The sequence below is a fragment of the Accipiter gentilis genome, chromosome 16 (genome assembly GCF_929443795.1).
Source record: "Accipiter gentilis chromosome 16, bAccGen1.1, whole genome shotgun sequence".
In the NCBI taxonomy this organism is placed as follows: Eukaryota; Metazoa; Chordata; class Aves; order Accipitriformes; family Accipitridae; genus Astur; species Astur gentilis.
In genome coordinates this window covers 832,441-858,412 of record NC_064895.1, presented here as the reverse complement: position 1 = coordinate 858,412, position 25,972 = coordinate 832,441, and the positions used below count along the sequence as shown (strand labels likewise).

Here is a 25,972-nt window from a genome sequence, read left to right as displayed (position 1 = left end):
GAGTGAATCAGCTTGAGTTCAGTGGGGGGCATTGGCAAACCAGATTCAGCTGGGGTTACCTGGCTGAACAGAATCTCGTCCTTAAACAAGGCTGGGATATCATCCGTTTTATTCTCAGCAGCTAATAATCCTCTGCTAACCATAGGACAGAATTAGCCAGCGAACGCCATACGTTTGTTGGATTTCAATTTTCTCCTTGGCAAAGTAACAACTCAGAGCTGACCTCTTGCTTCCTATCTTTCTAAATGTCTCTTGGTGCCTGTTGTTCAGAAGAGAGCTTCCTTCTCCTTTGTCTTCACAGATCTGTCTGGATTTATTTTTGATGTGCAGTCCAATACTGTGATGGCCCAAGGAGGAACCTTTGAAAACATGAAGGAGAAGGTAAATGTGTCTTCTGAGACTTTAACTCACCATGTGCCGTGGAAGAGCTCGTGAATGCTGTATCTTCATCTCCTCTCTGAGATGAAATATGTTTCTGTCTGGGAGCTAACTGCAGCTCTGTCAAAAGCAAAATTTTATTCAGGCTAAATCGTCCTGGCACATTAAAGTTTTATAAGGAAGTCATTGGTTATGGTTTTTAGACTGCTTGCAGAAGGGTTGCTGTAGGCTCCGTGTGGGATAAAGCAAATGGTTTACATGTTACCCTGTTTTCTTCCCTCTAGATCAGTGCGGTACGTGCGATAGTCCCCAACAGGAGCAACAATGAGATCGTCCTTGTGCTGCAGCATTTTGACAACTGTGTGGACAAAACAGTGCAAGCCTTTATGGAAGGTAATTGTGGCTGGTTTCTTAGCAGGGTTTGCGGCTTGGTAACTCATATGTACCGTGTTTGTGGTCTTACTTCAGAAGCAGCAATAGCCTTTGTGCAGAAAGGGCTGTGTGCAATAAGTACGTGAGGTAGCAGAAGCTCATGTAGCTTCTCAGCCCATCCAAGTACAGGCTCTACCCACAAAGATAACTAACGGATGATTCTCTGCCCAAGTTTTAGTTGGTGTTTGTTCAACTAGGGGTCAAGGCAGAGATAAGCATTTGATAGCTCTTTAGATAAAGGAGGTTTGATACGCAATTACAGAAGCTCTTGTTCATGTGTACAGAATGGGAGTGTCTTCAGCTTTGAAAGTTGCTGTTTGTACTTTGAAACCTGGCTCACAAATCTTCTCTTGGGTCTGGCCGGCATGCTGCATTAGATGGATTTTCTGACCTTGGAAAAACAGGCTGCTGCTGGTGACAGTGCCTGTCGCTTTGCAGCTCTTATTTCCATGCTGGCCATCACTGACAACTGCGCTTTGCCTCTGGCCCACAGAAGGTATGACAGCTATTCCTCAGACGGTGGGCATCCTGACATAGTCACTGTCTCTGGGGAGAGAAGGCCAGCAGATATCCGACCCAAATGCAACCTTTGAGTTCAGAACATGCTCCAGCAGGGTTCCAAGTACCTAAACCTTTAGTATGACAGAGCCAAAGAGAAGATTTTTTTTTTTTTTTTTTTTTTCCTGGAAAGAGCTGGCACTGTGGTGTAAGGGGATAGTCCCATTCAGCAGTATGTTTCCAAAGCAAAAATGAAACTGATCCTTTTATTACATCAACTAAGAGAATTGAAACTTAGCTGCAGAAAGTGTTACAGCTGGCTCCAGGTATGGAGGCACTTCCACGTGACCAGGAAAGAACTGGAGTGGATGCCTCATCCACTGCTCATCGCTGCATTTTGTTTCAGGCAATGCCAGTGAAGTACTGAAAGAATGGACTGTAACAGGCAAAAAAAAGGTAACACTTTTAAAATATACTTTGCTAAAGCATTTATTTTTATGTTTTGAGGATTTAGACTATGGAGAACAGTAGGCATTCCTCAGGATTTAGATGGGAAAAGAAACCAAAGAGCAAACGTATATATTGATGTTAGTAGAACTGATGCATGGAGATAATCACTAGGTTATCAGGTGCCTCGCTGTTCAGGGCAATGATTTACATGGTAAATTCAGTGCAAGTTGTAAACATCATCCTCTTGCCACATTTGCATTTAATTTAGTTGTCAGACACATTGTGTCGAATATAGGATCTGAAAAAAAAATAAAATTCTAGATTTCTTGCAGTCGCTTTTATTCTGCTGACCCTCTATAGGACCCCTAATCCGCACACACAGTCCCACACTGAAGTAAATCTTTTATCAGGTCCATTTATTTCAACGGAGCTCTGTAATTCACTGTTCAGATAGTCATGCTGTTCCATTTTTCATCGGTAACCTTTGGAGCTGAACAGTTGCGTCTAATGCTGAGCTCTGTGGAAATATATTTCTTTGTCACGTAAGCTTTCTCGAGTGTTTTGCCTAGTTCTTTGCTCAGACCTCTGTGAAAGGGTTAAATAAAGATTTGCAAAGTTTCACTACTTGATATTATAATGTCTAAATCCACCAGGACAAGAATAAAATCATAATTATTCAAAAGGACTCCTTTGAATACGTGAAAAGCACCAGCATGAAATGGATAGGGAAAAAAATGTGACCGAGTAGCCCTGTGTTGGGAAATGAGGGAAGTTTTGTCAGAGCAAGGTCTAGCAGAGCATCCTGGAAACTGCACCTTGCCAATGAGCACCCCCAGAAGTGACCCAGCCAGTGCTGTGGGTTACAGCCACAAACCTGGCTGCTGTTTCCCATCAGTTATGCAGCCTTCATCTGATAACCATTGCTCTTGTTGGCACACCTTCGGAGAGGATAATGTATTCGCGCCTCATTAATGCCACTATAACTGTCCTCATTGTTGAATAAATCCCTCCTACTGTTAATAGGATCAACAGCCAGGCTGGCTGAAAAAGCATTTAATTCAGCTACTTTCAGCCAGTAATCATAAGCTTAATTTTCCCTTCAGGAATTAAGCTTAACATTCCCCCCCCACCCCCACCCCCCCTTTGTGGTGTGGATACCTAATCCTTAGAACAAGAAGAAGAAAACCAAAGCGAAACCGCAAGCTGAATCAAGCCCTGGCCTCCCAGACCCTGGTAAATTGGTGTCCACTGAAGAGGAGCAGTCAGCGAACTCGGAGAAGGGTGGAATTAACGGTTTCCATGTCAACGGCTGTGCCCACGACACGGAGTCTGTGGACTCGCTCAGCGAAGGTTTGGATGCACTTTCAATTGATGCCAGGGAGTTGGAGGATTGTGAGTCTGCTGCACCAGACATGCCTGATAGAACAGGTTAGTCTCTATAAAGTAGCGCAGGAGACGGGCACCGAGTGTTTAAAAAGCAGAGGAGCTGCCTCCTGCTTTTTTTATGTTCCTTCTTTGTTTTGGGTCAGCTTTTTGAATACTGATTTGTTTGGATGGCTCTTCAGGAAAGAGCAGCTCACCCTAATTTTCTGATTTTTTGCTTGTTGTAAAGAGGCGGTCAGTGTTCTGCTGTCCTCTTCGCGTTCCCCTTTAAACGAGTGTGCTTTTCTACAGCAGTGCCTGAACTAGAGAATGGAATAGCAGACTTTGACAAAAAATCGCTCATCATGCATCCTTCCCAGAGCCCTGCATCTCTTAGACAGCGGCCTGAGCAGAGGAGCACTAGCAGGTCTCTGTCCAGATCAACAGCGAGCAATTCAACTCCTGCGTCCCTGTCTGTAACGCGGTTGGAAGATGTTCCAGTTTCACCTGCAAACAAGAAGCTAGGTAAGGCCCTGAGGGTCTGCGTGCTCTCCGATGTCAGAGCAGGTTGCTGCTGGCCAAGTTCTCACTGCCTCTTCTGCAGTGTCAGTGACAGACACAGTGCTGAGGCGTACCGGACTTTGATTTTAATGCAAGCTAACATGCTTCTTATTATCTGGCCAGTAACTTGCACTCTACTCCTCCTCTTCCCTATGCACAGCAGGAATCTTGACAGCAGTTTAGATGTAGTGCCTGGAGCGGCAAACCCATATGTGTGAGAGAAGCAAGGGAGGAAGCAGCCAGTCTCGCTGCATACGTTTAGCCCATTCTTCTGTGTGCTCCATCACAGAGCCTTTAGGTTGTTTCTCATCTTTTGTGAGAATTTGTCGAAAGGCCAGAAGTTCGGACCAGTCCTCTTACAAGAAGTGACAGCCTCCTTCTACTGGATTTTTTTTATTTTCCTCTTTCGTGTGCTTTCTCCACAGCTGAGTTCTTACAATAACAAGCGGGGACAGGAGGGACCTCAGAGACTCCGATTGTGATCACGGTTATTATACTTAGCTTAGGGAGATGAGGTGGTGGTAGTTCACCTTGCTGCATGGGAAAGCTGTAACGAGCCGTTGTTAATGTAGCTTGGCAGGGGGCAACTGCACTCCAGCAAGCTCCAGAGAGCGTGGGCAAGGTGATGTACCCTGCTGGCAAGCTGAGATTTGGGGACTAACCTTGGCAGCGATAACCAATCCTTTCATCTTCTGATTGGAGGAAATAGCCTTAATTTTAGTTCCCAAGATAATTCCCTTCTGCAAGCAAACAGTCCTTTTATATCATTTAGTGATACGTTGTAGACTGCATTTCACTCGTCTCCAGTCCCTGGCCCAAAAGTGACTCAGAGATGCATTTGATTTCTCGCATGTATTTGGAAATGTGGAGGGACATCCCTGCCCATGGAAGGAAATTCTACAAGCCTTGGGAAGACTTTCCCCAATAAGAAGATCTCTCAAACTGTCCCTGCTGAACCTAGTGCCTTTGTAATGGGGAAGGGGAAGGAAAATTTAAAACCAAGCAGTGTATAGTTTTAAAATAAGATGGAAAGCCAACTTTAGATTTATCCCTGCTGGGAGGATTTAGCAATATGATTGACATGGCTGTTTGAGTTCACTCTGTCTCTTGGTAGGTTCTAATATTGAAAAATCAGTGAAGGATCTCCAGCGCTGCACTGTTTCACTGGCTCGGTACCGAGTTGTGGTGAAGGAGGAAATGGATGCTTCCATTAAGAAGATGAAGCAGGCCTTTGCTGAACTGCAGAGTAGGTAAGTTAAATGTAGGGACAGATCCAGGCGTTAAGGGTTAAGACCTGTACATTTGGACTAAGACTTCAGCTTTCCAGTCAAGTTAACGACTTGCTTGTGTATGCCCTACCGCCCAAGCACTGTTCTGCAGCGTCTGGGAGGTCAGCATGTCATAAAGAATAAACTGGAGTCTAAAGTCCCGTACTCTGCAGTTTTTAGAAGCCGCTTTTGCGGGTGGCTTTGCAAAGCCTGTGTTTGAGCTGTTGTCCCACATGTCCGGTGGGATGTTAATAGACTGTTCAGGGCTTCAGTGTGTCCATCAGGGTCTTTGATGAACTGTGGCTCCGTGTCTGTACAAGACAGTTGTCCTGACCACCATAAAGTCATTTTAGATGCAGATAATATGAGGAACTCGCCAGATAACATACTGTCAGTTAGGTACTAATGTTAGCTGTGCTGGAAGGAGAACTGTTCAGAGCTCAGGATACAGTAGCATGTGTCTTTTAGAAGCAAACATTCATATTTGAAATCTTCAAATTATGGTTGAATATAACATGGAAGAGAGGGATCCTTTTGAAGGTACAAGTACACATCAAAGATCATCCTGTGCAGCACTGCTTCCCCCATTTTAAGCCAAGCTTTTGATACTGTGCATGATGTTCCCTATGAGTGCAATCGGGTCTTTCTTTAATGAACATCTTTATTGGTTTGGATAAGTGATTTAAGATGATATTCTGAAAGGCCTAACATCAGATACACTCGCTGTTTTGGCTGATTGAATCTTATTACTGAGAGATTGTTCTTCTTGGTTATACAAATATGATTGCTTTTGGTAAAGAAATATTCATAACAAACTGCACAGAGAGTTCTCCTTGCCCGAAGTGAGTAACATTGACAAGTATCTAAAATGCTGCTATCGCATTGAAGGATTAAAGTAGATGTTTGGCAGACTTGCAAATCTGTGTCAAAAGCTGTCTATGTCTGAAAACTGTATGTGGCCTCAAAGGCAAGAGGGTTTAGTGGTAGTGATGTAAAGAGCTGTATTCTGAAGCCTTTTAGCAAACTTGGTTGTTCAGCGTGGACTTTCTTGTGCTCATACTTGTGCTGAACTTTGCCACCAGGAAGTGCTCTCTTGAAATAAGTGGAATGGTGTCCTGTACTTAAATTCAGCGCGTGCTAAAAAGACCGACAAAAATGTTTACAGATTACTTTTAAACTTACCTGAGGAGACTAGACCAAACTGGAGGGATAGGGTTAAAGGTGTCCGTGTGCCCTGGCCTGTGTTTTTGTGCTAAGAGTTGTGGTCTCCAAGCCGAAGATGGATGTGGAGCTCCCAGCACCTCCCATCTTTTGGAAAAGCTGCAATGTAAGGGGATTTAACCTGTCAGTAGCTGAGGGATTTGTAGCCCTAATTCAGGTTTGTTTTCATGAATATTATTTCTCACTTTGTTAGTGCCTTTGTCTACTGAGTCAATACTGATTCAATGTTCTTACTGTATACAGCAGGTTTTTCTTTTTAAGGTTTTTTTGTCTGCCTCTTTATGCAGTTACAACATCTGTAAAAAGCTCTCCTTGGTATGGAAAATGTCATTCCTTTGGCTAACGTGTCTGGTTCCATATAAGTAATTCCTCGCCCTTTGACTTATGTTATCATCTATAAAACACTTGCGTCATGTTTGGAAAGGTTAAAGACTCAAGTCCAGTCCCGCAGCGTTGCCCCGATGAGCCGGCAGCGGGTGAAGCAGGATGCGTGGTTCCGTGAGCGGGGAGGCGAGTGCCTGCCTGGAACAGGGCCACTGGGAACCTCCTTCGACAAATGCCAAGTGAAGGAGCTGCCCAGCAGCATGCCAGGTCTGCGTAGTTCATAAGCGGTGACTCTGCACCAGGGCCATTCGGCTCCGCAGAAAGAGATTCACTTTCTTTTTCCCCGAAAGTGATGCAGTTGCTGGTCAGCTGAGGTGTAAATTGTACCTTCACATTTTTGTTGTTGGCCAGTGGTTTGTTTTTTTTTTTCCAACTCCCTTCATGACCCAGAGAATAATTAGTGTATTTTTAAATCCTACGGCACAAGGCAAGATCCGATAGTTAAATCCTCTTGCTGAATTGCCTCTCCACCTGGCTTTCTACCAAAGGAAAACCTGGTTTAAAGGCAGGTTTGTTCTACTGAAACAGGATGTTTAAGTAGCAAAGCTTGGACTGGTTTAACTTCTGCTGTCAGTGTCAGGGCTGCCTTTCAGATGTCCTTTTAACCAGTGAGGCTTCCTAGAGTTCTTGACCTTCATCTTCTCTTGCTAGACAGTGTGCTTATGTTAGACCTGTGGTCTGTAGGTAGGTGAGGGTGAAGAAGGACACTCTAATGCTGGGGTCGTGCCTACCTCAGTCTCTGAAATCCATCCTGTTTGAGTGGCAGATGTAGCAGTAGCTGCTTTGGCTTCCTATTTTGAGAGGATTTGCTCCTCTACACTGGAGATGATCAGGTAACCTGAACTAGGAAATCCTGATAGTCCTTAAATTCCTGAATATTTTGTGATCTGCTGACAGGGAAAGAAGCACATCAGGAAAAAAACCCTGAGCCTTTGTGAGTGGTGTGGGTAAGTTCAATTTTAGCGCTGTCTGCTGAGTTGGATGTGGGGCAGCGTTTGAGGTTTCTCACTGCTGAGAGATCACCGCTGCATACCTCGTGCTGCAGATCGTCCTTACTTCCTCGTGGCAGAGCTGCCAGGCATGCTTCCAGCAACCTTTGATTGCAGTCAATCTTTGAGATCGTTGTGTTTCAGCCCCAAGGAAAACTGACCCCAAAACCCTTAGCATGCTTGTGCAAACAGCTGTTGTCTTTCACGAACAGACAACATCTTGCAGGCACTGCTCGATCGAGCTGGCTTGCAGCTGAAAGCATCTCTTCTGATGGTTGGGTCACAACCGAGTATTCAGCATTATTTCATCTTCAGCAGTTATCGGTTTACCTGCTGCTCCTTTTTCTTCCTTGTGCAGTTCTTAAATGTCCTTTCTTAAAGCCCAGTCTTTCTGGCAGGGGCAGATGCGCTCTCCGTCTTGCATGGGATCTCGTCCCAGGACAGAGCAGTCGAGAAAGGCAGGCGTGTTTCCGAACGGATCCGGCAGAAGGAAGTGAGTTTGTTTGATGAGAGGTCGTGCAGGATGGAGGAGCAGTGGGGTCTGATGCAAGTCACTCATCACGCGAACCTCAGGCAAAGCCACTTGACCTCTGTTCCTCAGCCAGCCCAACTGTAAAATTGGGTAAAGGACTCCAGCTGAGCTCTGCTGAGTAAATTAAATTACAAAGAGATGCAAGCTATGATCTGTGCCAAGGTGCGTGCGTGCCTGCAGCCTGGCGGAAAAAGCCCAAGATGGCCCATATAAAGTGGGTGTTGGCTCTGCAGGAGCTGGGCGTGTGCCTGTGTGTTCAGGGAGGAGGCACTGGGGTAAGGTGTAGCACAACCGAGTTCTGCGGCACGAGAGCCGCAAGGCTGTTCCTGCACTTTAATTAATCATTAAGGCCGTGTTCACACCCGTATCTCTCTGAGCTCTGGGGGATTCCTGCAGCTGACGTGGCTCTGGGCAGAAGGCAGCTGGGGTATCTCCCTTTACCCTGCCCATTGGTGTTGCAGAGCCAGGTTGAACCACTCTGGGGATGGTTGGAGACAAGGTGAAGTCTTATTAGCGTAGCTTTTGACATGCGTTGTTGTATTTGTGCAGTTCGGCTGAGAGTGCCTGACCTGGATCAGGCCCCTGCTGTGCTACGAGCAGAAACAATTCCTGCCCTGAAAAGGCAGATGGACAGAGCGATAAATCAACAGAAGAAGCCAAATGTCAAAGCTGCTGTTCAGAGGGAATTGTTTAAATTGATCTTGCCTCAGCCCTCTCTGACATGCAGAGGAGTGGGAGCGGTGGTTTGAGTTTGCATTTCAGATGCTCTGTGGTTTCCCTTTCAGATGGTCGCAAAAATAAATATTCTTCCCATTTTCAAGCAAATCTTTCTCACTAAAAAGCATGCGGTTGGTGTTGAAGGGCTAACCCTGCGCGATGCTGATATCTGTCCGAGTACCATTTAGTGTCTGCAAGTATCATACAGCTAACACGTGAGAGGAAGGCTCTGCTTTTATATTTAGAAAGCAGAAGCTGAAATGAACCCTATTAATAGGCTGGATGTCGAATGCGTTCAAGCCGCTGGCAGCAGCTGAGCGAAGGTGAGCTGCAGCGGTGCAGGGCTGAGGATGTTGGAGGCGTAGCTTAGAGGGAAGCACAAAAGAAGCATTTGCAGGGAGGGTGTCTGCAAGGGTTTGGATTCCTTATGGCAAAGAACAGAGCTGTGACCAGTACCTGCCCCTGTCCAGGATGGGAGGACTGGTATTTCCTCTACAGCTTCCATTGTAACCCGAGTTACTTAGTGTCCACATCTCCAGGGACAAGAGCCCTCTTTGCACGGCCTATGAGCAGCAGTTATGAGAAGCTCCCAGGGTGCTCTGCCTTAGTGGAGTGTGCTCGATAGCCTGAATTTGCTAAATTTGGCCAGCCGGTAGCTGTGCAGTTCTGCTTGCGTAAAGGCTGCCGCCGTGATGCCCGGGGGAATTGCGGTCTCATGGCAACAGGCACACTTGAGGCAAGCTGGAGCCTCCTGGTGAGTGGAGATGCTTTGCTCTGACCCACTCAGGTGTTCCCTCTGTGGCCAAAAAATCTTCAGACTGTAAGAGACTTCTAGGTTGTGGACCTGTGTGGCTCCAGGTGACCTGCCGGCTGCATGGTGGCTGCAGGCAGGAGGTCATGTCCTTGTACCTGCTGCACCGTGTGGAAGGGTGCGCGTGCACTCCTGTGGGTCCTGCAGCCCTGTGGGGATCAGCAGGGTGCGTGCCTGCCGCCAGAAGCGGCACAGAGCACCAGAATTCAGGTTTCTGGATTAGTGGGCCAATTGCGCTGGCTTAAATTAGCTGATGAGGGCATAAGAGCAAAGCATTGCAGTCGGATGCCTCCACAGCATGGCAGCTGAGAGGCTGCCTTGGAGGGGACGGGTGCCTGAATGCCCAGCATCCTGCTCCTGCTATCGTGGATCCTCACCCTGCCCCACTGCTGATTAGTTTTGTATTTTGAGTGACTCTTTAAAATGTTGTGCCCTAGTTTTCTTCAGTGATAAAAGTCTAGCGGAGCGCAACTTCCCCCGACACCAGAACTGCCGCTCCCTCTCCCCTTGCCAAGGTGGCTCCGACTTTATCAGAGTAAGGTGACCGCGTACCCAGCGGGTTGTTGGGAACACCGTGCCATGTTCCGCACTGACCCAAGCCTGAGCAAGTTTTAACGCCAGCGAAGCCTGCGTGCAACTCCTCAGCTTCCAGAACAAAAGCCGGGGTTCGTGCGTGGCGGGTTCCTGCCGCCATCTGCCGGTCTCTCCCCGCTGGCCGGCATGCCTGGAAGCCCTCCTGCCACTGTTCCTGCAGTAGGATTTCATTATCCTCTTTGTTTATTACTAAATCTCTTCCCTTTTTTTTCTTTTTTTTTTTCCCCAGCCTTATGGATCGCGAGGTGGCGTTGCTGGCTGAAATGGACAAAGTGAAAGCAGAAGCAAGTAAGACTGTCTTTCTACCAAGTGCCCACCTGAAGAGCTGTAGGCGTTGCTGCGCACTGGAGATAGCCCCCTTAGAAGAAGATTTCTGTGATCTACCTCCTGTTCACATTGTTCCTAAATATGTTGGTGATTTATCCAGATAAAACTTGCCATGTAGCTTGAGTTAGCTGTATATATCGTGACTAGATTACGTTTGCTGCCTGATGGGGTTGACTCAAACCGTCCTCTCTGAAGCCACTGCTCTGTGCCCTCGTTAGAGGGTGGGACATAAACTGCACTCTTCCATGGGAGGCTGTTCCTGAAATTCTCAGGGAGCTGGAAAGGGCTTTCTCAGCTCGCCTGGTGCAGGTGGGAAGTGATCTACAGGGACAGCTACACCAGCAGCACCAAGCCCCACTGTTTAGGGGGTGGCAAGAAAGCAGTTAGCCTGGGGAGATCGGGAAAACTTGTGGCAAAGCTTCTACCAAAGCTGCATGTTGTACCCCTCATTGAGTCAGCTTACAGCTCAGGTTCAGTCTGTGTCTGGAGATGTAAATTGCCACAGGAGGCAGTGGCCAGGGCTGCTGTGCAGCTGGCACAGAGCTGTCTGGGGGGGACTTGGGGGAACCTGTTGTTTACCAATAAGGTGCTGTGTGCCAGGGCTGGGGTTGTTTAACTCTGGGTAGGCTGGATCAGTGTCAACACTGCATAAGATTGTGGTCTGTTTTTCAGTGGAAATTCTAGTCAGCCGCCAGAAGAAGGCAGAAGCCCTGAAGAAAATGACTGATGTGGCAGTGCGAATGTCAGAGGAGCAGCTGGTCGAGCTCAGAGCTGACATAAAGGTGAGCTTTTTCACTCTGCTTCTGTCTAATCCAGCCTAGTCCTAATCTCACCCAAACGTGGTGTTGCGGGAATTACGCAGCTGCCACCTAGTCCATGGTAGGAATTACACGGGTGCCACCTCAACAGCACCTGGCCCTAGGTTCCTGCTCGAAGAAGACGAGTCGCCAATCCGCTGAGTAAATAAGTGGTTTATTTGTCCAACATGCAGAGCAGGTCGAGCTGGGTGCCTCCGAGGAGGGACCCCTTCCCCAGATTGCGCACCCCAGTTATACCCGTACCACCCAGCACCTGATCCCCAAATCCAATCCCTTAATTCTGGTCGGTGGTCTCTTGATTTCTTACTGGTTTTCTTGGTCTCTGGGCTGGCCGCCTTCTGAAGTTACATTATTCTCTTAGAATTGTTTCCTTGGTCCTTATCCTCTTTATTCTGCTCATATCTGCTGGATTCAGCAAGTTTGTTTGCAGCATTAGTTTTATCAGAAAGTTTACTCTCGGTCAGCTCTTGCGGCCTAAGGCTTCAACTACTTTTAGCTTCTAGCACTGAGCCAGGCTATTAATCCTAACAATTTTCAACAGTACGCTTTTTTGTAACCTTCTGGGTTTTCGACGCTTCTGAATGCAATTTTGTGTTGTGTGCAAGTCTTTCCTTGCATCCCTAGTTCTCGAATTCACCGCCAGTGCTCTGCATACTCTTGTCTGCAGCCACGCAGTGGGATACGGGACACCTCATCCTGAATCTTAATTTAAAATAATTTGGTTTGTAAAATACTGACTTCAGCCAACAGCCGATCATCCAAACATTAACCCCGGTGCGTGCAGCCCAGCTTTCATTGTGAACTGGCAGAGAGCAGGGAACGCGGCAAGGCCGCAGCTTTGTGCTCAGAGAGGTTGTGAAAACCTCCCGCTGGCGCAGGCTGACCTCTGCCTTTCCCCCTAAATCGGGAGAGCCTGCCTGCTGAGCCTGAGTGACTTCTATATTCCGGAAAACACTTCTGCTCGCCAGTACGCCGGCTCCTGCCGCAAGAGGTCAGTGCGAAGTTGCATCAATTAAACTCTAGTTTGAAAACTAAAACTGCTCACCCCTGTAGCAGGATGAGTGCAGCTGAGAAACCTGTTGCCCCTGTGAGCATCCAGAGACCTGGGCTGTGCTGATTTCACAGACCAGAGACTGGCAGAGTGGAGCTGCCGTTGGACCGAGTTAACCTATGGCTTGGCTGCTGGAGCTTGGGGAAGGCTGTTTGTGTACGGGCTGAAAAAATCTGATTTTCTATTTCTGTAAGTTGTCATTGCCTTCTCACCAAGATTTTATTTTTTCAAGCAGCACCCAACTTGGATACCTGCTCCTGGACCAAAGCGGGAGGCTTTCACCTCCCTTTTCTGTTCCTGTGCACAGACTGAATTAACGTGCATGTTTTGCCTTTTCTGTGAAGCACTTTGTGAGCGAACGGAAGTACGACGAGGACCTGGGCAGGGTGGCGCGGTTCACATGTGACCTCGACGCACTGAAGAAGAGCATTGCCTCGTTTGGCCAAGGTGAGCTGGATGGGAGTCGGGGAGGAGCTGAGGTGTCAGTCACCCCTTTGCTAGCCCTGCTGTCACCAAAACCCTTCACGTGTGCCCCAAAACCTGATAGCGGCAGGACTGGGAGTGTTCTGCTCTGGGCATTTTGTTTCCTCTGGGCAGTGGAGAGAAGAACTAGCCCTCTTGCTGCTGCTGCAGATGCTCCTCCCTTGGCAAGAGGTGTCTGTGCCCGTTCCCTTTGCTGTCAAGTGCTGGTCCCTGTTAGCTGCTGGTCCCCTTGTACCATTCACATGACCAAAGCTTCATCTTGCTGGAAAAAGCTCTGTTGTCCCTTCGAGCCTTTGCCTCTAGCCGTGAGCCAGCTTCACCCCGGCAGTGCTGTAGCTGGCAGGGTCTGGAGGCCAGAGGGTGAATGGTCTGGGTCCTGTCTGCAAAAAACACATTTTGGGGTATTTCTCTTCCAGTTTCCCATCCAAAGAACAGCTACTCCACCCGATCGCGGTGCAGCTCAGTCATGGCTGCATCCCTGAGCGGTTCCAGTGAGACCTCTGCTCCCTCCACCCCTGCGTGTGCCTCTGCCTCCGCTGCAAGCCTTACCACAGCGAGCAAGAAGCCCTCGTCCTCAGCGGAGGCAGCCGTGGGGAACGCCGGCGGCCGCCCTCCCCAGCCTTCACGAGAGGTAACCGCACCCTGGCGCGGCACCGGCGCGGCGCTGCGGGAAGCTTGCTCTGTTTGTAGCTCCTCTCCCAATTCCTGGGCCGGGTCCTTCCCTGCCAGGTGCCCTTTGCTGTCAGGACTCAACTCAGGGCTGGGCAGCAGCAGGGTCAAGGGCACCAGCAGCTGCAGGGCGCAGCCTTGCCTTGATGGTTCTGCTTCAGAGCGGGTTTTGGGGGTTTTGCTTTTCCACTTTTCTCCCCCACCAACCCCCTGGAAGGGGAGGTTGGGAGTGTATAGGGATGCTGCAGCAGGAGGTCACAGCCCTCCAGCTGGCAGGAGCTGCCTCTGCTGGCCCACACTCACTCACCCACCCTCTTCTGTTTCAGGGTTTCCAGGGGAACAGGAGACCGGGAGCGGGACCCAGGTCCCAGGGCCAGCGCCACATCGGCCCCCCTGGACGCTCCAACAATGGCAACCGACACAAGAACGGGCCGGGCCAGGCCCACGGCAGGCGGCAAACCTCGCCCCTGGCAGCCTCCACCGCCGCCAGCCCCGGCCAGACTCAGCCCACGGGCACCAGCGGTGCCTCGGCGCAGCCGGGCCGGCCCGGTCCCCCTCCCTCCGGCACAGAGTCCAAGGGGCTCCCGCAGCGTAAGCCCAGAGCCAGTCGGCAGGAGGGAGCGAACTCCTGAGAGCCCCGGGCTCTCCCTTCCTGCCACAAGTCCAACGTGAGAACCAGACTGTAGGAAGCTCCTAGCTAGGATACTAACGAAGGAAAGTTTACACTTCTCATTTTTTGTGCCATTTTTCGTTCCCCCCCCTCCCTCCTTTCCCCCCCCTCGTCTGCTTTGTGTTCTTCTCACGCCTGCGCTGCACCCTCGGAGCGGGTTCAGGCCTCCCCCAGCTCTTGCCCTTTTCCTTTCCCCTCCAGAAATTGCCTTTTGTCTGCAAAATCGCTGACAGCGCTGGCAAAAAACCCAGTCCCCAGTGGTTTGGTGTTTTTTTTTTTTTTTTTTTTTTTTCCTTCTGTGCACCAACATCTATCTGGGCCTTGCCTCAGAGGAACAGCCGGCGACAGCCCATCCCTCGTGCTGGCAGCGAGGATGAGTGCTGGGACATGGGGGCTGTGGGTGTCCCCTCTCCCCTGGGGACAGGCAGGAATCTGGCCCTCTCCTCTCCAGGCTGTGACATGGGGCTGGGGACCTGCACACTTTGTCCGCACACTTTGCTGTTCTCTGTTTTTTATGTTGGGGAGCTCTTCTTCTTTTATTCTCTTGTCCTGCCTTCCCCCCCGCCCCATCCCCACTTCTCCAGCCCTTCTTCGGCCCTAAATTAAATTTATAGCAATATCAATTAGCAGAGCTAATCCTAGGTTGACACGGGGTGGAGATTGCGACAGTCCTTCTTTATAGCTGTATGAATAAAGACGATGTTCACAGTGAATGTCGCTGTCTGTGCCTTGCTGCCACCAGTAATCCTAGTGGGGGGAGGATAGGGCTTCCTCGGGGGTCCCTGGCTTTGCCCCCCCTTCCTCTTCTTTTTACCCTGGGGCTTTTTTCTTTCCTTCTCTTGAACTAAACTTCTCCGGAGTTGGTTGAACAAATTAAATAAATGAAACCCAACTTTCAGCTTGACAAATTTAAATGTTTTCTGCTTAAGTCTGATCCTTGGGCTATGACCTGAGCCCCCCCCCCCATCACTTCCAAAGCTCCCCTCGGGCTGTGATCCCCTGTGGGCTTGTTCCCCACAGAGAAGAGCCAGAATTTTGTACTGGAGGCTCCAGGGCTGAAGCAGAGTCCCAGTGCTCCCCTCCCCACAGCCCCTCCCGGGGGGCGGTACCGGTACCAGCATGGTGTGTATGTGTGTGTGGGGGGAACCCACAGGGATGGCGGCAGCTCGGAGCCACCGCTGAGATGTCGCCGATGCGGGGCCTCTTGGCACCGCAAAACGCTTTTCTGGACACCATCGCTCGCCGCTTCGACGGGACACGTGAGTGTACCGGCAATGGGCACCAGCAACCATGGGGCTGTGTCCCGTTGTCCCCCCCCAACCCCTCCCGGCCCGGTCCCAGGTGATGCTCGGTGCTGTGCATACCCCCCCGGGACCAGGGACTGGTCACCCCCTCGGAGACCACCCGGTGGGATCGGGACAAGGTGGGGGGGCTATGCTCCGGTCCCCACCTCCCCCCCGCCCCCCCATCTTGCCCACCGAGGAAGGATCTGGCCCCGTTGCCCCCTCCCCGGCGCTATAAATACCCACCCCTGCCCCCGCCGTACCGGTGATGAGCTCCGTGGTACCGGGACTGCACCGGGCTGGGACCTGCAGCTGCGGGGCTGGGGAGGGGGCTGGAGCCCCCCGGGATCGTTCCGGTCCTTGGGAAAGGGCCCCCCCTTCCTCCTTCTCCTCCTCCACCCCCGGCCCGGTGCTGGCCTCTCCCGGGGAGAGCGGGTGGGAGGCAGCCCCCCACGCTGTTCCTATGCAAATGTATGCAAATGAGACAGAGTGGGCTCCACCAGTGCCAACGGGGCGGTTCAGCCCAAGCGTTGCTGCGCGGCGGGTAAAAATAACCCAGCGGACCCAGATGGCTGCGGGTATAACCCCCCCCCTTCCCAGCCCCCCCCGGACCCCCCCCCCCCCCAGACCCCCCAGCCCAGCCAGGGGGACCCAGGCACCCCAGCCCCTTCACCCTCCAAGCCCCATGGGCTCCCCCAAACCCAAGGAGCACCCCCAGCCCCTTCATCCCTCCAACCCCATGGCATCCCCAGCCTCACAGGCTCCCTCAAACCCCTGGGGTCCCCCCCAGTCCCCTTTTCCCCCAGCCCCACGGGCTCTCTGCACCCCTTTCTGCCCCCAGCCCCCCCACTTCCCAGCCGCCTCTCCGTTGCAGACAGTAACTTCGTGCTGGGCAATGCCCAGGTGCCCAGCGCCTTCCCTGTCGTCTACTGCTCCGACGGCTTCTGCGACCTGACGGGCTTCTCGCGGGCGGAGGTGATGCAGCGCTGCTGCGCCTGCTCCTTCCTCTATGGCCCCGACACCAGCGAGCTGCTGCGGCAGCAGCTCCGGCGCGCGCTGGACGAGCACCAGGCCTTTAAGGGCGAGCTCATCCTCTACCGCAAGAGCGGTGGGTGGTAGCGAGGGCGTCCGGGTCCCTTCCGCGGTCCTTCCATACCCCCACCACCATCCTGCCCCGGGGTTGGGGGATGATGCTCCGTCAGCCCAGGTGTTGCCCCCCGGTAGGTGTCCCCTTCTGGTGCCTGGTGGACGTGGTGCCCATCAAGAACGAGAAGGACGAGGTGGCCCTGTTCCTCGTCTCGCACAAGGACATCACCAGCACCAAGAGCCGCTCGGGCGCCGACAGCGCGAAGGACACGGGTGAGGGGATGGCGAGGGGGAAGACGGGACCGGCTGGAGCCCCCCGTGGCCACCATCCCTCCCATCTCTCCCGGCAGGCGGGCGCCGGCGGTTCAGCCGTGCAGGAGGGAAAGGCTTCAATGGCAGCCGGCGCCGGAGCCGGGCGGTGCTGTATCACCTCTCGGGGCACCTTCAGAAGCAGAGAAAAAGCAAGCACAAGCTCAGAAAGGTGGAGCTGGGACACGGGTTTGGGCTGGGGGACACGTGTCGGGGCTGGGGACACGGCATCCTGGGGGGTGGGAAGAGGCTGATGCCGTGGACGTGGTGACACAAGGGCTGGGGACGAGGTGCTGCGGCTGAGGGCAGGCTGTTTCCAGGGTGTCGGGGGACAGAGACAAGGTGTTGGGGACAAGGTGTCGGAGGTAGGGACAAGGTGGCTGGACTGGGAAGGGGGAGGAGATGAGGTGTGTGGGTTTGGGATGTCCAGGCTGGGGGACACACCTAGGCTGGAGACAGGGGAAGGAGAGGGCTGGGGACAAAGTGTTGAAGTTGGGGACAGTATGTCTGTGCTAGTGACAGTGTGTCTGGGCTGGGGACAGGGTGTCAGGGCAGGGGACAAGGTGTAGGGGCAGGGGACAGGGCATCTAGGCTGACCCCCCCCAGTCTCCATCAGAGTGTCTTTGGGGACAAGCCCTCGCTGCCCGAGTACAAGGTGGCCGCCATCCGCAAGCCCCCCCTCATCCTGCTGCATTACGGGGCCTTCAAGGCGGGCTGGGACGGGCTCATCCTGCTCGCCACCCTCTACGTGGCCGTCACCGTCCCCTACAGCGTCTGCGTGGGCGCTGGCGGTGAGGAGGGGCTACCGGCCGCCCGCGGCCCCCCCAGCGCCTGCGACCTGTGCGTGGAAATCCTCTTCATGCTGGGTAAAGCCCCCCCTCACCTCGCCACGCACACCCTGCCCTATGCTGGCTCAGGGCTGGCAGAGGCCGGGAGGACTCGGTGCACTGATGGCCACCCCACTGCAACCCAGACATCATCCTCAACTTTCGCACCACCTTCGTCAGCAAGTCGGGGCAGGTGGTGCTGGAGCCCCGTGCCGTCGCTCGCCATTACCTGGCCGGCTGGTTCCTGCTTGATCTCGTGGCCGCGCTGCCTTTCGACCTGCTCGCCGCCTGCCAGGTCAACGTGGTGAGCGCTGGGAATGCAGGGATACCCCTCACTCCCCCCATCCACTGCCCCAATCTGCACGGATCCCACTGGGGTTTTGGGGATGCTGATGGACCTCACTAGAGACCCTGAAGGGCTGCAGGGATCCCAAAAGGCTGCAGGGACCTTGATGGGGCTGCTGGGACCCCGATGGGGCTCTTGGGACCCTGGTGGGATTATGGAGACCCTGATGTGGCTGTGGTGACACTGATGGGGTAGTGGGGACCCTGATGGTTTGTGGTGACACTGATGGGGTACTGGGGACTGTAATGGGGCTGTGGTGACACTGATGGGGCATTGGGGACCCTGATGGGCTGCAAGACCCCCCCCCCATTAATGCTGCAGGGACCCTCATGGGCTGTGAGGGACACCACCCCCCCCCCCCCCAGGGGCTTGTGGCTGGACGGAGCCAACTGGTGCCCCGTCCCCTCCGGCACTGCCCCTCTCCCCGCAGTACGTGGGGGCCCATCTGCTGAAGACGGTGCGGCTGCTACGGCTGTTGCGGCTGCTGCCCAACCTGGACCGGTACTCGCAGTACAGCGCCGTGGTGCTGGCGCTCCTCATGGTGGTCTTCGGCCTCCTGGCCCACTGGGTCGCCTGCGGCTGGTTCTTCCTGGGGCAGCGGGAGGTGGAAGGCAGCCCCACCGCCCTGCCTGAGATCGGTACAGCCGCCTCGCCACCACCGCTCTCCCGCCCCCCCATGGTGGGGGGCTGCAGGGGTTCCTGTCCCTTGTCCCCACATGCCTGACCTTGCTACTGTGTCCCCACGTGCCCCCATGTCCCCATACCCCAGAGCTGGTGGCTGTGCACCCTCTGAACTACTGCTGGGGTTTGCTGGTATGGTTCCCCCCCCCCCCCCCAATGTCCTTCTTGCACCCTGAGGCTAAGATCTGCCCCTGTACCCCATGGCCACCACCACCATCACCCCCCCCGCCAAGACCTGCCTATACAACCTGTGCCCCCCGCCCCCCCCAGCCCCAGAGCCTGTCCAGATTCTGCCCGTACCCCCCTGCACCCATGTGGGGCTGTCCCTGTCCCCCACCCCAAGCTGGGCAGCCCCCCATGGCTCTGCTCACCCCCTGTTTCCCCCCCCCCAGGCTGGCTGCAGGAGCTGGCGCGGCGGCTGGAGACCCCCTACTACCTGGCCAGGAGAAATTGCAGCACCGGGGAGGCTGGGAACAGCACAGGGCTGGGGACCAACTGCAGCGGGAGTTGGGGGCTGCTGGGGGGCCCCTCACTGCGCAGTGCCTACATCACCTCCCTTTACTTCGCCCTGAGCAGCCTGACCAGCGTGGGCTTCGGCAACGTCTCTGCCAACACCGACACCGAAAAGATTTTCTCCATCTGCACCATGCTGGTCGGGGGTGAGGGGCCAGGGTGGGCAAGTTGGGAGGGGGTGTGGAAGGGGGGGGGGACACCCACCAACTGGGTGATGGGTGTCCTCGCCCTCCCCAGCGCTAATGCACGCGGTGGTCTTCGGCAACGTGACGGCCATCATCCAGCGGCTGTACGCGCGCCGGTTCCTGTACCACAGCCGCACCCGCGACCTGCACGACTACATCCGCATCCACCGCATCCCCCAGCCCCTCAAGCGCCGCATCCTCGAGTATTTCCAGAGCACTTGGGTGGCCAACAACGGCATCGACACGGCCGAGGTCAGCCCATGCTGCAGACCCCCCAGGAGCTGGGGAGGCAGCGGTGGTGCATGGATGGAGGGATACTGGGGTGCCGTGATCCCATAGCAGGGATGGATCAGGATGGGGGGGACTTGGATGTACAGTCTGCGGTTGGGGATGGATGGGAACTGGGGTGCTTCACCCCATAACAGTGGTGGAGGGGGCCTGGGGGGGATCCCCAGCCCCATAGCAGGGATGGGGGGGGGACACTTTGGGGTGGTCAGTCCACAGTGGGAAGGGATGGGGAACTCAGGATGCCCCAGCCCCACAGTAGGGATGGATTGGGGGGGGGGGGGGCTCTCAGTGCATGGTCTGTGGTGGGGCTGGAAGGGGAGCTCCGAGGGGCTCGGGGGGCAGTGGGGCACAGGGGAAGGGGTGTGTCAGCCCCCACCCCCCCCGAGCTCTGTCCGCGCAGCTCCTGCAGAGCCTGCCCGAGGAGCTGCGGGCCGACATCGCCCTGCACCTGCACAAGGAGCTGCTGCAGCTTCCCCTCTTTGGGGGGGCCAGCCGGGGCTGCCTGCGCACCCTCTCCCTGGGGGTGCGCCCCGCTTTCTGCACACCCGGCGAGCTCCTCATCCGACGGGGCGACGCGCTCCAGGCGCTCTACTTCCTCCGCTCCGGCTCCATGGAGGTGCTGCGGGACGGCACCGTCCTCGCTATCCTCGGTGCGGGACACGGGAGTGGGCTGAGGTCGGCCAAGTCGTGACGCTGATGGTCGGCCTGACGCTCCCTTCTCCCCCAACCTTGTCCAGGGAAGGGGGACCTCATCGGCTGCGACCTGGGGGGGTCCCGGCTGGCCCGGGCGGACGTGCGGGGGCTGACGTACTGCGCCCTGCAGAGCCTGGGGCTGCCGGCGTTGGCCGAGGGCCTGGCCCTCGACCCCGACTTCGCCCGCGCCTTCCGCCAGCAGCTGCCCCGCGAGCTCAGCTACGACCTGGGGGGTGCCCCCGAGGTGAGGTGACATCACCGGGGGACGGGGAGTGATGTCACGGGGCAGGGGAGTGACATCACGGAGCCAGGGGTGGCAGGGGGGCTGATGCTACCCCCCCAGCAGCGACGGCAAGGGTTGGGGGGAGAGGGGAGGCGAAGTCGTGGGCTCGGTGGGTCCACGACGATGAGACAGCTCTTGGCCTGACAGGTGACGTCACAGCCTCCTAGTGACATCACCATCCCCAGGCTATGACATGACTCTTAGCTAAGGGGGGACATGACATATTTGAGGCACGACTCGTGGGGCCAAAGTCAATGGCAGGTGGGGGGGGACACAGTGCAGAGCCAGTGGGTGACATCACAGGAATGAGAGTGACATCATGGGGCCTGGGTGATGTCACGGGGAGAAGGGGTGATGCAGGGGGTGCAGGAGCAGGGCCCCCCACTTTATGCCCTGGCTGCAGGCTGAGTCGCGCCCGCCCACGCCGCTTCCCACACTGGAGGAGGGGGCTGAGCCGCAGCCCCCCAGCCCAGCCTCCCCCAGCCCCCAGCCGTCCCCCCCAGTGGGGACCCAGCCCCGGCCCCCCCACGGCGGAGGCCCCCGCGCCCACCCCGAGCCCGGACGCCCCACGGCCCTGCAGCTGCACCCTTGGAGTAGCCCCCCAGACCTGAGTCCCAGGTGAGAGGCAGGGAGGGGCGGGGGGGCACCTAGAGCACTGGGTCCATGCCCCACCGCCCCCCCCCACTGTCCCACAGGGTGGTCGACGGCATCGAGGGGGAGGGCTGCGCCACCGACAAGCCCCTCTTCAACTTCCACCTCGACCCCTCCCTGGGGCCAGGTAAAGCAGGGGGGGCCCCGATGCTGGGAGAGGGTGGGGGGGCTGGACCCCTACGTGCCCCAAGGAAACACTCGCCTCTCCCCCCAGCTGGGGACGGGGGGCTGCTGGCCATCCCCCCCGGCCCCTCGGAGCCGAGCAGCGCCGACACCATCGAGAAGCTGCGGCAGGCGGTAAGGGGGGGGCCTGGGGGGGCTGCAGGGGGGTTTGGGGGGGTCCAGAGCAGTGCTGACCCCCATCACCCGCAGGTGGCTGAGCTGTCAGGGCAGGTGCTGCAGCTGCGGGAGGGGCTGCGGGTGCTGCGAGAGGCTGTGCAGCTCCTGCTGCTGCTGCCGCCCCCCCCGCACCCCGACGCCCCGGTGATAGCCGCAGCCCTCCAGCCACTCCGTGTGGAGACGGGGGGGCCGGGGCTCTGCCTGCACCAGCCACCCCCTGACTGCACCCACAGCCAGCCCTGGGGCTGGGGCCCCCCAACTGCTCAAAGCGCGCCCTGGCTGGGCCCCAACCCCTTCTGGGGCTCCCCGGGGGGGCAGGAGGGGCAGCTGCAGGGGAGCCCCCCCTCGTGGCCGCCCATCCCTGCCTCATCAGGGGTCCAGGGTGTCCCCATGCCGGAGCCCACTGTGCCCTGGGATGTGCCCAGCCTGGAACTGGCGCTGATGGGGGGGTCCCAGAGGCAGGGGCCCCCCTCGGCCCAAGAGGAGGGGACAGGCATGTAACGGGACCCCCAGGGCAACTTTTTCAATAAAGAAGTAATGTTAAGAACAGGAGCTGGGGGTCTTGTGTCCCCCCCCGGGGTGGCCCCAGGCCCTGGGGACCCCCACATCGGGGCAGGGGAAAACACTTTATTGGAAGGTAACAATCTCGAGCCCTGGGGCTAGAGGCAGGAGGGGCCCAGCACCCCCAGGGAGCCATCTTGAGGGGGGCCAGGGGGCCCCAGTGCCAAACTGGGGGCTGTGGGGACCCCCACTCCCCCCATACAGGGCCAGCAGGGGGGACCTGGCAGAGCAGCCCCCGGCCCTCGTCACTGCTGGGCCAGCTTGGCCGCCTCTGCCTTGATGAGGGCAATCAGGTCCTGGTTGATGAGGAAGACAAAGCGGAGGCTGGCGATCTGGGGAGGGGTGAGCAGAGGGTGAGCAGGATGGGACCCCTAGACGCCCTAGGACGCCCCCCCACCTGCATCGGGACTCACCTCCACCACCGAGTTGTTGTTCAGCTTCCACTTGTTGCCACCAAGCACGGGGCGCCCATCGATGTAGATGGGGCGCCGGCCCTCATTAGCGATGAAGAAATCCCCATTATTCTTCAACTTGATGACGCCTGGAGGGGGGATATGGGGTGAGGGGGGATATGGGGTGAGAGGATGGAGGATATGGGGTGAGAGGATGGAGGATATGGGGCGAGAGGAGGGGGGAACACAACCCTCCCTGCTCCAGAGCCCCCCAAGAAGACCTGCCCCAGCCCCAGTCCCCGTCCCTACCCTGTTTGCGGGAGATCTTCCAGGCCGGTCCCTCCAGCGCCAGGTCCACATCGATCTGGTTGTCCTTTGTGGCTCTGCCCAGCGTGATCTGGGGGGAAGGAAATGACAGGGGGCCATGGTGAGGCCGGGGGGGCTCTGCTAGGGTGAGGGACGGGGGGCACAACACCTGCGCTCACCTCCCGGGAACGCATGAGGTACCGCACCATGCGGCCCCGCAGTACGGCCAGTGTCTGGCTGTCAAAGTCTGGGGAGCTCATGCCTGTGGAAAGGAGGAGGGAGAGGGGTGGAGGGACAGACAGACAGCTGGGGGGATGGACAGACGGCCCTCCCCCGGCTCCCAGCTCTCACCTGTGATGCTATCGACCAGCACCTGCCATTTGTGCAGCTCCTGCTCCAGCTGCCGGATCTCCCGCTTCTGGCGCCGGTCGGCCACAGTCAGCTCTGGGGAAAAAGAGAAAAGTGAGGTGTGGAGGGTGGGGGGCACCTATCCCCCATCCTGGGGGGGTCCTGGGCCTCTTCCCACTAATTCAGGCTGCCCAGATGGGAGTGGGCTGGACTCACCGTGCTCTAGCACCTCGTCCCGCACATCCCTGCAGGGGAGAAGAGGCAGGATGAAACTGTGCTCCCCCCCAGCCACGGCCCCTCTCCCTACCCCAGCCCCCCAAAACCCTCACTTCAGCTTGCTGTCATCAAGCATGTCCTCAGCATCCGAGAAGTTCAGCACTTGGTCACCCTTGGGCAGCGGCTGCACTGAAAGGAGCAGGAGGAGAAGAAGTGAGGGGGCTGGGGGGGTTGGGGGGGCACAGGGGACGCGAGGGACACAGGAGACCCTCCCGGCCTCACCGGTCTGGTCATCCAGCAGGTAGTACTGCTTCATGAGCTGCCAGTGGAGCTGCAGAGCCTTGGCCGTCCGGGAGGGGTAAAAGACATCAGGATGCTTGTGGAGCAGCTCCTGGAAGGTGTCGAGCGTGGGCTGGCTGGTCTGTGGAGGGGAGAAGGGAAACATGGCAGCAAGGACCCCCATTGAGAGCCCAAGACCCCAGACTGGAACCCCCCCTACCCCGCTCCGCTCCCGGCTGGCTCTTACCGATCCCACCTTGTTCAGCAGCTGCTCCTCAGCTTTGCTGAACAGCACTTTGCTCTGGATGGCGGCGATCGCCTCTGGGTGCAGCTGCCGCATGGCCTGGCAGGCCAGTCTGGTGTGGGAAGGAAATCACAGTGTGAGAGCCCCCACCGGCCCCCACTCAGGATGGCTCTACCTCTCCGGGCCTGTCCTGCACTCACTTGGAGATGATGGGGTCATAGAGGAGCGCGTACCACCGCTCCTGGATCTCCCGCAGGTTGAAGCGGCAGCTGAACTTCACGCCCAAGTGCACGGAGGTCAAGTCATTGGTCTGGAAAAGTCCCCAGGTGAAGGGACAGTCCCACGGAGGGCCAGCCCCAAAACACAGTGATGGCAAACACCCCCCTGCGAGGGTCCCCAGGGGGACAGGCAGCTTCCCCTGGGGTCATTACCTGCAGCACAGCATTGATGAGCAAAAGGTCGTCAGCGGGTTTCCAGCGCCCCAGGTCCTTCGTCACCTGCAGGGGCTGTTTGCTCTTCTTCATCCGCTTGGCGAGGCCGGGGGTCGGGACTGGGCTGGGTGCGATGGGGGTGGACACAGACTTGGAAACCTGGGTAGGCAGAGGTGAGGTTTCGGGGTCTCTCTGAGCTCCCCAGACCCCTGGCTGGCCCCTGGATGTCCCCACCAGCCCCTTACCTTCTTTTTCTCGCTAGAGGAGGGCTCGCTGCCTGAGCAGCGCCCGGGCTCGACCCCACCGGCGCCCTTAGCCCGGCTAGAGGATTTGGCAAGGCTGCTCTCTACCAGCTCATCGTCAAACTTCTTCCGCTTGATGAACCTGGAAAAAATGAAGACGGTTTTGAGTCCCAGTGCCCACGGGCCACTGTATCCTGCAGACAGGCAGGCAGCAGGCAGGGCTCAGCCCTGCACCCCCCCTCTCCCACCCTGGCGTACCGCGAGGAGCTGCGGCGCTTGGGGATGGCACCTGAGGCTTGGGCCGAACCCCGCTTCTGCCCCGCCAGCGACTCCTCGTCCTCGGAGCGGCTCGTCGCGCCCGACGCCATCAGTCCGGAGAGCAGCACGTCTGCGGGGGACAGAAGAGAGAGGGGGGTCACCGGCTGTGCCCCAAAAGCTAACCTGCAAAACCTCTGGGCTCCCCATTGCAGCTGGGGGTGCAGCTTTCCACGGGGCTTTTGGGGGGTGACAATGACACGACTCTAACCCTGTAGGGATCTGGGGCAATGCTGGGAATGCGGGGACAAGCAGGAGAACATGGGGGAAGCGAAGTGGTTGTGGAAATGGGGGGGAGGGGTCACGGGGGGCCGTGGGCGGCAGCGAGGGACACGGGGCAAGGTGGGGGGCACGGGGGGGAGCACAAGGGGACACGAAGGGACACGGGGGCACCGGGGGTACATGAAGAGCTCGGGGAGGGAATGGGGGACACGATGCTGGCGGGGGGGGGGGGGGGGGGGGGAGCGGCCCCGGGCCCGGGCGGGGTCCCCCGGGCAAACCCCCCCCACGGCCCGGGGACGACCCAGGTCCGTCCCCCCATCCCCAGCTGCCGCCCCCCGCGGGGCGTCGTTCGTCCGTCCGTCCCCGCCCCGGGCAGGCGGTGCCGGCTCCGGTGCCGCGGCCTCACCATCCCCGGGAGCGGAGGCTCCGGCCGCTCCGCGACGGCGTCCGCCCGAGCGCCTCCATGAACGGCGCCGCTTCCGGGTACCCACCGGAAAACGGCTTGACATCACATCAGGGGAGGTGAAGTCGGGAAGTGCGCCGCCATTTTAAAGGTTCCGCCCGGCCCCTGCGGCGCGGCGCCATCTTGGCTCAGGGCGCCACCATTTTGGCTAAGGGCAGGGCCGCACATCCCGCATCCACCCCCCTCCTTTCGGGGCCGCCGTTGCCGGTGGGTCGGGGGCGGCCGGGCCCAACCCACGGGCAGGGACGGGGACG

The 25,972-nt window shown here is 56.6% G+C and overlaps 3 protein-coding genes across 10 annotated transcripts in view; 2 read left to right on the top strand and 1 right to left on the bottom strand.

The window, feature by feature from the left end:
- The window catches only part of SPATS2 (spermatogenesis associated serine rich 2), a 31,125-nt gene extending 16,197 nt beyond the window's left edge, over nucleotides 1-14,928 (top strand). For 4 of the 5 annotated variants that reach the window (XM_049818854.1, XM_049818855.1, XM_049818856.1 and 1 more), the window contains 11 exons: nucleotides 302-381; nucleotides 663-771; nucleotides 1,715-1,764; nucleotides 2,928-3,186; nucleotides 3,433-3,645; nucleotides 4,796-4,931; nucleotides 10,427-10,485; nucleotides 11,197-11,306; nucleotides 12,738-12,840; nucleotides 13,293-13,507; nucleotides 13,872-14,928. In XM_049818854.1, the coding sequence (XP_049674811.1) occupies nucleotides 302-381; nucleotides 663-771; nucleotides 1,715-1,764; nucleotides 2,928-3,186; nucleotides 3,433-3,645; nucleotides 4,796-4,931; nucleotides 10,427-10,485; nucleotides 11,197-11,306; nucleotides 12,738-12,840; nucleotides 13,293-13,507; nucleotides 13,872-14,177 (1,640 nt within the window). In that variant the 3' untranslated portion in view covers nucleotides 14,178-14,928. The remainder of the gene's footprint in view (nucleotides 1-301; nucleotides 382-662; nucleotides 772-1,714; nucleotides 1,765-2,927; nucleotides 3,187-3,432; nucleotides 3,646-4,795; nucleotides 4,932-10,426; nucleotides 10,486-11,196; nucleotides 11,307-12,737; nucleotides 12,841-13,292; nucleotides 13,508-13,871) is intronic. The other variant, XM_049818858.1, reaches the window with a different exon arrangement.
- A 140-nt stretch (nucleotides 14,929-15,068) lies between these two features.
- Nucleotides 15,069-22,260, top strand: KCNH3 (potassium voltage-gated channel subfamily H member 3). 4 transcript variants are annotated; one of them, XM_049818828.1, is made up of 15 exons: nucleotides 15,764-16,076; nucleotides 16,373-16,606; nucleotides 16,723-16,857; nucleotides 16,935-17,065; nucleotides 17,510-17,759; nucleotides 17,867-18,024; nucleotides 18,497-18,704; nucleotides 19,140-19,406; nucleotides 19,498-19,697; nucleotides 20,134-20,383; nucleotides 20,471-20,670; nucleotides 21,113-21,327; nucleotides 21,405-21,487; nucleotides 21,575-21,657; nucleotides 21,733-22,260. In XM_049818828.1, exons 1-15 carry the CDS (start codon nucleotides 15,767-15,769, stop codon nucleotides 22,198-22,200), a joined length of 3,192 nt encoding a protein of 1,063 aa, XP_049674785.1. In that variant the 5' UTR covers nucleotides 15,764-15,766; the 3' UTR covers nucleotides 22,201-22,260. The 4 variants fall into 4 exon arrangements, with proteins under 4 accessions (XP_049674786.1, XP_049674785.1, XP_049674787.1 ...); XM_049818829.1 differs by lacking the exon at nucleotides 15,764-16,076 and adding an exon at nucleotides 15,069-15,474 and having other exon boundaries at nucleotides 21,405-21,657; XM_049818830.1 differs by lacking the exon at nucleotides 21,113-21,327 and having other exon boundaries at nucleotides 21,733-21,835.
- Nucleotides 22,260-25,886, bottom strand: MCRS1 (microspherule protein 1). The gene is given in 15 exon segments (XM_049818860.1): nucleotides 22,260-22,592; nucleotides 22,674-22,801; nucleotides 22,962-23,049; nucleotides 23,138-23,220; nucleotides 23,310-23,402; nucleotides 23,523-23,551; nucleotides 23,636-23,711; nucleotides 23,805-23,943; nucleotides 24,049-24,157; nucleotides 24,246-24,355; nucleotides 24,477-24,635; nucleotides 24,722-24,860; nucleotides 24,977-25,106; nucleotides 25,662-25,766; nucleotides 25,769-25,886. Coding segments are annotated over 15 exon segments (1,593 nt in total). The 3' UTR covers nucleotides 22,260-22,505.
- Nucleotides 25,887-25,972: the final 86 nt, after the last annotated feature.

Bases quoted from the DNA above. Each gene is read 5' to 3' on its own strand.
- KCNH3 (XM_049818827.1), top strand. From the start codon at position 15,767: ATGAGCTCCGTGGTACCGGGACTGCACCGGGCTGGGACCTGCAGCTGC. The intron at 19,407-19,497 runs GTGAGGGGCCAG...CGCCCTCCCCAG, and splicing joins CTGCACCATGCTGGTCGGGG to CGCTAATGCACGCGGTGGTC. The intron at 21,658-21,732 runs GTAAGGGGGGGG...CATCACCCGCAG, and splicing joins TCGAGAAGCTGCGGCAGGCG to GTGGCTGAGCTGTCAGGGCA.